The 12,739-nt window shown below is 42.5% G+C and overlaps 1 protein-coding gene across 1 annotated transcript in view; it reads left to right on the forward strand.

The window, feature by feature from the left end:
* Positions 1 to 12,739, forward strand: part of PARVB (parvin beta) — an 89,160-nt gene that overhangs the window by 68,872 nt on the left and 7,549 nt on the right. Inside the window, exons 8-10 of the mRNA XM_084284950.1 lie at positions 3,114 to 3,133; positions 7,838 to 7,899; positions 10,610 to 10,678. Of these exons, the coding sequence (XP_084141076.1) occupies positions 3,114 to 3,133; positions 7,838 to 7,899; positions 10,610 to 10,678 (151 nt within the window). The remainder of the gene's footprint in view (positions 1 to 3,113; positions 3,134 to 7,837; positions 7,900 to 10,609; positions 10,679 to 12,739) is intronic.

Below are 12,739 nucleotides of genomic sequence, written 5' to 3' on the forward strand. Positions count from 1 at the left end.
TGTTGTGAATTTCCTCACAAAAACAAAATGGAGGCATAATTTGCATCACCTCCCCCTGCTCCTGCTAAATTAACAAAATCCCTTAGTGTGTTGCTTTTGTTATAAATGAGGTCTGAAATCAATCTGAATTTTGTAAAATTTATAAAACAAATATTTCTAAAAGGTATAAAAGGCAAGTAAACAGTGCTGGGTGTGTGGGGAGCTCCACCAACATGCACACACACACAAACATTCTAAATATACAGAACATTGCTTTACATACTAAACACAAGTACACATAAGCCTATATATACGTACAATCAGGAAAGGTAACAAACAATCCTTTAAGTTCCATAACTTAGTAAAATCGAGTACACCTATACATAAAAGGTAACAAACAATCCTTTCAGTTCCGTGACTTAACAGTCTCCATTTTCCATTCCTTTTGAACAATATGTCTCGCTTTAAGTTGTCAAGCAACTCGGTCTTCAGGCCTTATGTATCCCGTTCTTCCCGGATCGAAGAAAAGTGTATCCATCTCCTTGTGAAGGCCAAGAGGCCTGGGTCAAAAGGCATGTCCAGGTCAACAGGGGGCATAACAGCAAAGACCTTCAATGGCTGTAGCAGCAGAGGGACTGATGGCATAGCAGTCGGATCAGTAAAGGAGCCCGCAGATCCCTCACTATTTGGCAAACCACACATTTCTGACTGTGGTCCCACATGGCTCTTTAAGGCCCCAGAGACTGCTCGCCACGTGCCGAGCAATCCCACTGCAACCTTGTCGTTTTTAGTTGCAGAGTCCCACACCTTGACCTCAGTTTGGTCCCATATTTCAGGCTCATAAACTGTCCAATTGTTAATAAGGAGAATAAGCTGAAAGGTTACCAGGACAGTCTTTGTTCCTAAGGACGTATGATTCCCCATAACGCGCAACTGCTTACCAGCGAGAGGCAGTTGTGTGCACGGGTCCACTTCTCTCAGCTCGAGCTTCTCTCCAGCTCCAGTGCGCCTGTTTCCAGTGACTTTCTGTACTTAGTACTTTCAGTACTTCCGTACTGAGCTTCTCTGAGCAGTTTGCTGAGTCTGGCCGAACCTGTCTTCGTGAGGCAATCAAAGTGACTGTTCCCGTCCTGGTCTCCATTCTGCCAGCCTGTTCCTCTTCACTTATTTTTCCTGCTTCTTTATTGATGTAACTTCATGGTGCTGCCTTTTTTTTATCTTGCGGGTAGGCTCCCCTCTTATACCCTTCTCTCCACAGCAGTTCTTTTCATAACAGCTTTTCATTGGTCAAACAACTTTGAATGTAACAACAACAGCAAACATCCGGAAACATCCATGCCTTAACAGCTGGAGAACAAGGGAACCATCTGGAGGACAAGAAACCCTGAGACTGCATGGAGTCTCCTGAATCACCCTTCTTTGTTCCCTCTAAACTCTTTTATATTCCTGATGGCCTCATCGTTAAGAGTTTAATGTCATCTCAACCATGGGGCTTTCCAACCCCCATGGCCACATTCCCAAATCTCCCCCTTCTTTATTAATATCAACCATTTTCTCGACACGAATTACCACTCCATATAAAACACTTTTTAACTATATAAAAATCACTTTGTCTCTGGAAATACGTTCCAAATTACAGAAGTATCTTCTTGACGTTCTTGCGTCACAAAAGCTTTTAACTGGATGTTTCATTGACAGTAATCCTTGTGGGCCTTTTTTCCTGCCTTCTGCAGGTCACCATTTTAAACTCATTTCTGCCTGGTGCTGTTGCCTCACCTAAATAAAGGGCTATTGTAGATAATTTGAGGGCAGATTAGTTTGACAAAAGGCAGTAACTCTCAAAACTGAAATGATACTCTAATAAAGTTATAAGGAGAGATGAGATTGCTATTTTCATGTAGTACCTGAGGACTAGAGTTCAACAAAAATAAACAAAACTCTTCATTCTCCAGATTTTGCAGTGGGTTTACTTTGCTTTATATTTTTACAATTCTTTTTATAAGGAGAAGGCAAGACATATACTTTGGCTGCAAATAAAAGCTGAGATTCTCCTTCACGTGGTCTGAAGGCAACTTATGTCACAGGGGCTTACATGAGCCCTCCTTCAGTGTATCAGTGCATTGGCTTCCTGTGGAGTTGGCTCAGCTTTCTCTGACTTTGAAGATTAATGAAGTACCATGTGGCTTGCTCAGTGGGGAAGATCTTTCGGATGGAAACATTCAAAAATGAGATCATTGTATGTATGTGTGGACATTAAAGTTCCATAGTGTTTTTTGTAGGATCTAAGTTCTGCCTCTGTATTGTGGGCCAAAATTCTTCCCTTCTCTCCCATGCTCTTGAACAGTATAGTCAGCACATCCTCTCCTTCTGATGTGGTTTGTGAGATGTGATCTGTGGAGTGGGGCTTGGACATTTCTTAGCAAGAAAGACGTTTACAGATACTCCTGTATGTTTATGCATGTGTTTTATTCTGAATGTGTTAATATTATAGAAAAGGAGGTTACTGTTTAATGTGTTGCATACCCACATAGGTACAGAAAATGCAGTAATCAGCAGAAAACAACATTCATTGAATACTTTAAAAATTCCTCTGTGCAAACTGGGGCCTGATTCCTAGCTGATAAATATCTGCATATGCCTGGTGATGTCACTGGACTGTATATAATTCATATGTGGCGGTATTGTTTACATTATATTCATATACAATAGACATTTTATTTCTTCAGATAAAACAGACTAAAGTGAGATAGGTAGCCTTGCTCTTTTTGAGCTGTGTGGTTTAGCTGGTGTGGTTTCTGCTGACCCTGTATGTGGAAACTGTCCACAGAAACATATATATTCATTCACTCTTCATCATAAAAATAGTTAAACATAAAAAAATCACAATTCTGTATAAAACACAAGTATGCATTTCCATTCATTTCAAATGCATCTCCCTGACATCACTGGTGGTCTGCTGAGGACATTCCTGCAGCACGTTGGGTCTGGTCTGCAAATACTCTGCCTCTTGACATGGGGAGGAGTGGTTAGCCCTCAGCATCTTGCAGGAAATAGCCCATTAAGCCCATGGTCTGGTCTTTTCAAAGTGATTATTCATGAACTAACCCAATGTCTTTGAATGCTTTGACTTGCAGGATGATGATGGGAAGATTTGGTAAGTAACAAAGTTGACTGCTTTTTTTTTTTTTTTTTTTTTTAAATTTAAGTCAGGCACAGAAATCTTGTCTGCTTTCCTTCAGCAGATCAAGACAATGAATTAAGCAATTGCACAGGGTTGGTATGTATTGTGGGGGCAGGTTTTCTTACTCCACACAAATGTGGAGCATAATGGGCAGAACCAGATCATTCAGTGTGCTGCTTTTGCTCTTTAGACTCATCTATGTTGGTCTGTTTTCATTCATATGTAACAAATAGCAAAAATGCTACACAGGGCGATATTTCCTAGTACCATTGTTAATGGCTTTCAAGCAAAAATCTTTGCAATCCCCAGTAGTAAGTGACACCTTCTTTAGAATGTGACCATCTAATTTATATGTAAGTGAACATGTGAAAATTAGTTAAGCAAAGGTACATGCTATGAGGTCTAAGAAAGCTCTTTTTATCTGTCTGTCTACTTTCAACAACTGGTCCTAATTGCTTTGCAAGGAGTAGTGTCTTCTCTCCCCCATGTTCACCAGATTTTAGAGACATTACCCGCCATAGATCTGGTCTTCTAAACAAAAATTAAGTGTTTAGTGGTGCTTCCGAGAGATCTTCTCTTTCTTTTTCCGTTTAGTTTTGTTAGCAGTGGTAAATCACTTACTATTCACTGGAGAGATCTGGATTTCTCTGAGGGACTGCATGTGATGATGAATAGGTCATTTAGTTTCTGTTTCCCAGTCAAAATCTGTGAACAGTACCTGCCTTGTAGAATATCTACATTAATATGTAATTAGGTACCTGAAGTATAAGTAATGGAAGGGGGCTAAAAAACATATCCTTGGATACAAAAGGAATGTGAATAATAAATATGTTTATTTAGCAGCAGAGAATCATCAAAATCTACGCTAATGCACACAGCATGGGCAACAAACAGGAGGAGCTGGAAGCCATCGTGCAGCAGGCTAGGGTATGACTTGGTTGCCATCACTGAAATGTGGTGGGACACTCCCATGACTGGAGTGCTGCAATGTCTGGCTATAGGCTCTTCAGAAGGGACGGGCAGCACAGAAGGGGTGGTGGTATGGCTCTTTTAGAGAGTGCTTTGATGTTGTGGAACTCAAGACTGAGACTGGGAATGATAAGGTTGAGTTCCTATGGGTTAGGATTGGCAGGAAGGCCAACAAGGCAAGCATCCTGGTGGAGGACTGTAATAGACTACCAAACCAGGATGAGGAGATAGATGAGGAGTTCTACAGACAGCTGGCAGAAGTTGCAAAATCATCAACTCTTGTCCTCATGGGGGAGTTCAACTTCCTTGGAAATGCAATACAGCTCAGAGGAAGCAGTCTAGAAGGTTTCTGGAGAGCGAGGAAGATAGCTTCCTGATGCAGCTGGTTAGTGAGCCTACCAGGGGAGGTGCCTCTCTGGACCTTCTCTTCACAAACAGAGGACTGGTGGGAGATGTGGTGGTCGGGAGCTGTCTTGGGCAGAGTGACCACAAAATGGTGGAGTTCTCTATTCTTGGTGAAGTCAGGAAGGGGATGAGTAAAATTGCTGTCTTGGACTTCCGGAGGGCAGACTTTGAGCAGTTCAGGACGCTGGTTAGCAGAGTCCCTTGGGAGGTGGTCCTGAAGGGCAGAGGAGTCCAGGAAGGCTGGGCACTTCTCAAGAAGGAAATCTTAATGGCTGAGGAGCGGTCTGTTCCCACGTGCCCAAAGACAAGCCGGCGCAGAAGAAGACCAGCCTGGCTGAACAGAGAGTTGTGGCTAGAGCTTAGGAGAAAAAAAAAAGAGGGTTTATGATCTTTGGAAAAGAGGGCAGGCCACTCAGAATGATTATAAGGATGTTGTAAGGATGCGTGGGGACAAAATTAGAAAGGCCAAAGCTCATCTGGAGCTCAATCCGGCTACTGCTGTTAAAGATAACAGAAAATGTTTTTATAAATACATTATAAAATGTTTTTTTATTTTATAATAATATAAATGGTTTTTTTATAATGTTTCTTTTTTGTATTTATTATGCTAAATAATGTATTTATAAAAAACATTATAAATGTTTTAATTAACACCAAAAGGAGGACTACGGAGAATCTCCATCCTTTACTGGATGCAGGCGGAACCTTTGCGACGAGAGATGAGGAAAATGCTGAGGTGCTTAATACCTCCTTTGCCTCAGTCTTTAGTGGCAAGACCAGTTGTTCTCTAGATACAAAGTACCCTGAGCTGGTGGAAGGAGATGGGGAGCAGAATGTGGCCCTCACAATCCACAAGGAAATGGGTGGTGACCTGCTACAGCACTTAGATGTATGCAAGTCAGTGGGGCCAGGTGGGATCCACCCGCGGGTGCTGAGAGAACTGGAAGAGGAGCTGGCCAAGCCGCTTTCCATCATTTATCAGCAGTCCTGGCTATCAGGGGAGGTCCCAGTCAACTGGCGGCTAGCAAATGTGACGCCCATCTACAAGAAGGGCCATAAAGTAGACCCAGGAAACTATAGGCCTGTTAGTTTGACCTCAGTGTCAGGGAAGCTCATGGAGCAGATTATCTTGAGTGTCATCATGTGGCACTTGCAGGGCAACCAGACGATCAGACCCAGTCAGCATGGGTTTATGAAAGACAGGTCCTGCTTGACAAACCTGATCTCCTTCTATGACAAAGTGACGTGCTTAGTGGATGAGGGAAAGGCTGTGGATTTGGTCTACCCTGAATTCAGTAAGGCTTTGGACACCGTTTCCCACAACATTCTCCTCAAGAAACTGGGTGCTCTTGGCTTGGACTGGCATGCTCTTTGTTGGGTTAGAAACTGGCTGGATATCAGGGCCCAAAGAGTCATGGTGAATGGAGTTAAATCTAGTTGGAGGCCGGTCACTAGTGGAGTCCCCCAGGGCTCAGTACAAGGGCCAGTCCTCTTTAATATCTTTATCGATGATCTGGGTGAGGGGATGGAGTGCACCCCCAGTAAGTTTGCAGATGACACCAAGTTAGGTGCGTGTGTTGATCTGCTCGAGGGTAGGAAGGCTCTGCAGGAGGATCTGGATAGGCTGGACCGATGGGCTGAGGCCAACTGTATGAAGTTCAACAAGGCCAAGTGTCGGGTCCTGCACCTGGGGCACAACAACCCCAAGCAGCACTACAGGCTGGGAGATGAGTGGTTAGAAAGCTGCCTGGCAGAGAAGGATCTGGGAGTATTGGTTGATAGTCGGCTGAAAATGAGCCAGCAGTGTGCTCAGGTGGCCGAGAAGGCCAACAGCATCCTGGCTTGTATCAGGAATCATGTAGCCAGCAGGACCACAGACGTGATTGTCCGCCTGTGCTGTGCTTTGGTGAGGCTGCACCTCGAGTACTGTGTTCAGTTTTGTACCCCTCGCTACAAGAAGGACATGGAGGTGCCCAAGTGAGTCCAGAGAATGGCAACGAAGCTGGTGAGGGGCCTGGAGAACAAGTCTTATGAGGAGCAGCTGGAGGAGCTGGGATTTTCTGCGAGAAGACAGTCTGGAGAAGAGGAGGCTCAGGGGCGACCTTATCGCACTCTATAGATACGTTAGAGGAGTCTGTAGCAAGGTGGGCATTGGTCTGTTGTCTCACATGCCTGGTGACAGGACAAGGAGCACGAGGGGAGGTTTAGGTTGGATATTAGGAAGAACTTCTTTATGGAAAGGGTTGTTAGGCATTGGAATGGGCTGCCCAGGGAAGTGGTTGAGTCACCATTCCTGGAGGTCTTCAAAAGACATTTAGATTTAGAGCTTAGCAATACGGTTTAGTGGAGGACTTGTTAGTGTTAGGTCAGAGATTGTACTAGGTGATCTTGGAGGTCTCTTCCAACCTAATGATTCTGTGATTCTGTAAATGTGTTCTGTTCTGTAAATAAAAATAATTTAAGTGCAGAAAAACTGTTAAAGCTGTGTTGAATAATTTAACAGCTTAAAACCAGCACACTTCAACAGTGTTTTTGATATCTTTTTAAAACATAAATGTAATTGGCTATAAGTGGTTGTATTTTTAGTTTTTTTCTTGTTTCACCTGACGATGAGAGTTCAACTTTAAATATCCAAACAACTCAGTATTTGGAAAATTTCAGTCAGCCTTGAAATGCCACTATGTGACACATTGCACAATTCTTTTCACTTTAGTAGATTTTAAGATTGGATTAGATGTTGTGCAATGGTAAGGCTTAACTGTTCTACAGTAATTTAAATCTTTATACTGTATGTAAGCTTTGCTCTTTAGAGAGTGCTGAATCAGGTTTTACTTATGTGGTCAGTTTTAAGCTTTGATGAAGTCAGTGGTACTAAAGGTAGGCTTAAAATTAATCATAGGAGCATCTGATTTTGATGCTGACCAGTGGGCACAAATGTAGCCATGATTGTTTCTGTAGTGCAACAAAACCAGATGATGTTTCAGTGGCTCAGTGATTAGGTTATGATTGAGTCAAAATTTGTTTTTACGTTTTCCTCCACCTACTTTATTTTGTGTAACAATTATGAATAATAGGAAATGGCAATCAAAGAACTATATATTTATTTGCAGTTACTCCTATAATTCCCAGTGCAGTTTGCTTTGGTGTTTAGACCCCCAAATGGGGTGAGAACTTTTAGCTTGAGTCTCTGGCTTTCTGAAACTGGCACTTAAGCTTGTGACAAGTAACCTGCTTCTCATACTTGGCTATTAGAGGTGTATTGATTTTTTTTTTATTTTTTTATTTTTAATTTTTTAAAACCAGAGCGTGATGCCTTTGATACACTTTTTGATCATGCGCCAGACAAACTCAGCGTAGTCAAAAAGGTAAGAAAAATAAAGTAAGATTTTCTACTTTTTTTTTTTTTTTTTAATTTTAGTAGAATATCCTGAAAGATCTGGAAATGGCAGAAAATGATTGTGAAGTAATAAAAAGGGTCGCTGTTTCGGAGCCGGGTGATACCTGGATTCATTGGCTTCAGTCAGGCTCTTCTTTGATTGCTCTTGTTAATTGATACAGGCTCTTCTGTGCAACACCGATAGATACATTGACTCTTAGATTGCAGCCACAGGTTATTTTGGCTGCCCCTGGGGCACAACAACCCCAAGCAGAGCTACAGACTGGGAGAGGAATGGTTGGAAAGCTGCCAGGCGGTGAAGGACCTGGGAGTATTGGTTGATAGTCGGCTGAGTATGAGCCAGCAGTGTGCTCAGGTGGCCAAGAAGGCCAATGGCATCCTGGCTTGTGTAGGAAGCAGTGTGGCCAATAGGGCTAGGGAAGTGATTGTCCCCCTGTACTCGTACTCGGCTCTGGTGAGGCCGCACCTCGAGTACTGTGTTCAGTTTTGGACCCCTCGCTACAAGAAGGACATCGAGGTGCTTGAGTGGGTCCAGAGAAGGGCAACAAAGCTGATGAGGGGTCTGGAGAACAAGTCCTACGAGGAGCGGCTGAGGGAGCTGGGCTTGTTCAGCCTGGAGAAAAGGAGGCTCAGGGGTGACTTTATCGCTCTTTATAAGTACATTAAAGGAGGCTGTAGTGAGGTGGGGGTTGGTCTGTTCTCCCATGTGCCTGGTGACAGGACAAGGGGGAATGGGCTTAAGTTGAGCCAGGGGAGTTTTAGGTTGGATGTTAGGAAGAACTTCTTTACTGAAAGGGTTGTGAGGCATTGGAACAGGCTGCCCAGGGAAGTGGTGGAGTCACCATCCCTGGAGGTCTTTAAAAGACATTTAGATGTAGAGCTTAGGGAGGACTGTTAGTGTTACGTCAGAGGTTGGACTCGATGATCTTGAGGTCTCTTCCAACCTAGAAATTCTGTGATTCTGTTAAAAGGTTACCATCTCCAGCCAGCTGCTTGTCCTTTTATCCCCCTCCTGCCAGAGATCAGTGCTTCACGTAACTGTATAACTGCCTCAGCAACTGCTCCTTTATCAGATTCAGTCAAAATGGTGCAGGTTAGAAAAGCTACTCTGCACAGTATTTGCAGTTATCCAGATCATTCTGGCTGGACAGTTTTACAGGCTTTTATATCCCAGATGCTGTCCTCCATCAAGGAAGGGCTGGGCTGCAGGGTGACAAATATCTGGTGGTGTCAGAAAGTCTTCTAAAAGAGTGTTGCCAAAGCTGGTAGAGAATTAACTTAACTGTATCCGTGTGATAGAAATGTTAACTTCCAACTGTGTGTCTGTCCCCTTGGAAGTGTTTTAAGCAGACAGATCTCTGCTTTGATATGTTATCACCTGTCTGGCTAAGCAGGATCTTGCATGTACAGACTGGGCGATGAGACACTGGAGAGCAGCCTAGAAGAGAGGGATCTGGGGGTCGTGGTAGACAGCAAGTTGAATATGAGCCAGCAGTGTGCCCTGGCAGCCAGGAGGGCCAACTGTGTCCTGGGGTGCATCAAGCACGGCATCGCTAGTAGGTCAAGGGAGGTGATTGTCCTGCTCTACTCTGCGCTGGTGCAGCCTCACCTCGAGTACTGTGTGCAGTTTCATGTCCTATAAAAAGGACATGAAACCGTTGGAGAGTGTCCAGAGGAGGGCTACGAAGATGGTGAAAGGCCTTGAGGGGAAGACGTACGAAGAACGGCTGAGGTCACTGGGCCTGTTCAGCCTGGAGAAGAAGAGGCTGAGGGGAGACCTCATCGCAGTCTACAACTTCCTCGTAAGGGGGTGTCGAGAGGCAGGAGACCTTTTCTCCATTTACACCAGTGACAGGACCCGTGGGAATGGGGTTAAGCTGAGGCAGGGGAAATTTAGGCTTGACATCAGGAGGGGGTTTTTCACAGAGAGGGTGGTTGCACACTGGAACAGGCTCCCCAGGGAAGTGGTCACTGCACCGAGCCTGTCTGAATTTAAGAAGAGATTGGACTGTGCACTTAGTGACATGGTCTGAACTTTTGGGTAGACCTGTGTGGTGTCAAGAGTTGGACTTGATGATCCTTAATGGTCCCTTCCAACTCAGGATATTCTATGATTCTATGTCTGTTTCCTGCAGGAATTGAAATGTGTAGTACAGATTTGGGTTATATTGTGACTGTCATTTGGAAATTTATAAGCGCACATCACTCCAAGAAGAGAGGTGAGTGCAGAACCGTGCGCTGTTGGTATCTTCTGTTGGGAGTCTTAGGTCAGTGTTGCTGATGCCTTGCTTCCAGGCAGTGGATTTTCTCCAACAACCTGAAGAGATTAGTGTGGACAGTAACTGCACCTACTGCTGGCTGCATCTTCACAAAGAACTTGCAAAAGAACCAACGTCGTCAAGTTTTTTTTTTCCCCACAAGACAGAAGTATGCTTTCTGTACTAGAAAAATAACAAGTTATAAGTATGTAATAGCACCACCTGGTGGCTTCTGGCTTATGTTGCAACAAAAATAACTACTAAGCGGTTTTCAGTTTAAAGTACTTATTTATGCCAAAGCAAATAGCACACAGTCATATTTATTAAGCTTAAAAATGCCTTATAAGAGTATGTTAACCCTTTCACATAAGCATTGTCTGTAATTTCAACATCGCTGGTTCTGGTGTTCTCTTTTTGTAGTCTCTGATCACCTTTGTGAACAAACACTTGAATAAACTGAATTTGGAAGTAACTGAGTTAGAAACCCAGGTAGGAGACTTGGTCTTTTGTTTGTAATCTAACTGTGTAAATTACAAATGTAGGTCCTTTCCCCATAAAACTGTGTTATAGGATTGTTTATCTTTGGGCATGTTAATTTATAGGATCAGGGCTCTGTCTTTTAAGTAGTAATGATGTTGACTGATGTTTGCTTCCTTTACTCATGTCTACATATGCTTCATATTGTTGTTAATTTGCATTGTAAGGTAAAATTATTGGATATTTATTATGTCTATATTAATGACCATAGAATATGACTGGATCTCCAGGCAGCTTGTCTCCTGGATCAAAGTGGTGTGGTGTAAAGCAGTTGCTATAGTTATGAGTGGATGGTGGGTTTGTCTTTCTAGCAGTGAGGGTTCATAATGAACTGGTGTGAGCTCTTAATAAATGCCTGGGGCTCTCAGGAGGAGTTGGCACTGCAGTGTGCAGTTCATCATAGAAATACCAGTGCTAGCTTTAATCGCATCAAAGAGGGACTGGCAAATATTTTGATGTTGCAGTGAAGGCCTTCATGTTCTCCTCTTTATCCTGCTATCTTGTGAGCATGTGAACTGTGCTTGCTTCTCAGCAGTGTGGATTAGCAACTGAACTCATGTACTGCCATGGCTTGACTGTCATTGGTATCCAAGGTAGTTTATTTAAAGCTAGCTGAGGTAACTGTCTACCACCACAGTCAGCTCTGTAGGAGTTCCCTCCCTCTAGCACATAACCAGGCATGGAATATGCTTAGAAACTTTAAGCAGGTGTGAAGTGGGGATAGTTCTCAGTGAAGTGTCAGTGGGGTTAGTTCTCACTTTGCAGGTCAAATTATGCAGTTTTCAGACTGGTTCTTTGGCTGAGTTTTACAAACAGAAACAAATATTCTTTCCAGAGTTCAGTGAGCTGTGGAAAGGAGGTTACCTTATTGTCCTGGCAAAAAAAAAATAAAAAAATAAAAAAATATCTAAAGAATTATTCCTTAGATATTGGTAATTGATTTTGAGTCTGACTTGGTTTAGTACCAGTCATCCACTGCTATTTTATAGCTTTGCTGAAGTAAATGGGCGACTGGATCTGATTTGTCACAAGAAATTGTTGCTTAATGCCTTGGAAGTACCCAGCAATTTACTTTTGAAAAGGTTAGAGAATGTCACATACACCATATCAGGATCACAAGTGAGAATTCTGTTTAAATACATAGCATCAGCCCCCTCCTCCAGACAGTAAATAGTCTTCCTGTCTGGTAGGGATACTGAACAGAATTGCTGAGAGTATTTGGTATGGTATTTAGTATTTACAGAAACTGTGAACATTTTATTTTCACTTGAAAGAATTTATTTTGTGAAGTTAAGCTTTTTACCTGTGACAGGGGAGATTTAATTTCAAGTTCAGATTAAGGGCAGTGTATAGAATCTTCAACACTCACAATTTGAGAAGATAGATTGTGATTGAAACTGTCATGTACTATAGTAGTAGGACTGGAAGTATATAATATGGAACAGGGTTTCCCAGGAAGTCTTTTTTTTTCTTTACTTTTTTTTTTTTTTTAAATGAAAAAAACTTTGTTAAATACTGCAGTGAAGTTGGCAAGATTCCTCAATAAAATAAAATGAGCAAAAACTTATTTTTGAAATGAACTTTTTTTAAAAAGTGAGCAAAAGCAAGAACGGGTATATGTACTTTTACCTCACCCCAACATATTCAGTAACCTAATAAATGGAAAACTGGCTGGAGATACAGAAGATTTTTGCTTTGGTCTATGCCTGTTCAGACTGAATATTCAACACCCCTATGGAGTGCAAATTGTATATAACTCCTAGGTGAATTGCTTCGAATTTCTACTGCCTGGAGTTATTCACTACGTATAAGTAATTTAAATATTTGTTGGCACATGCTCTTGAATGGGTTAGGGTTATAGCTAGTGGGCTTGTTTTATTCAGGAATTGAGGGTAGAGGAAATAATGCTATCATATATAGGGAGAAAGCCTTGTATCCTGTTTTGTTATTGTTTAAGAACTGATAAGAAAGCAGCTATAGGAACAGGCTCCTAAAACAAGTCTGATCCAGCTT

The sequence above is a fragment of the Netta rufina genome (assembly GCF_964035555.1).
Source record: "Netta rufina genome assembly, chromosome: 1".
Taxonomy (NCBI): domain Eukaryota; kingdom Metazoa; phylum Chordata; class Aves; order Anseriformes; family Anatidae; genus Netta; species Netta rufina.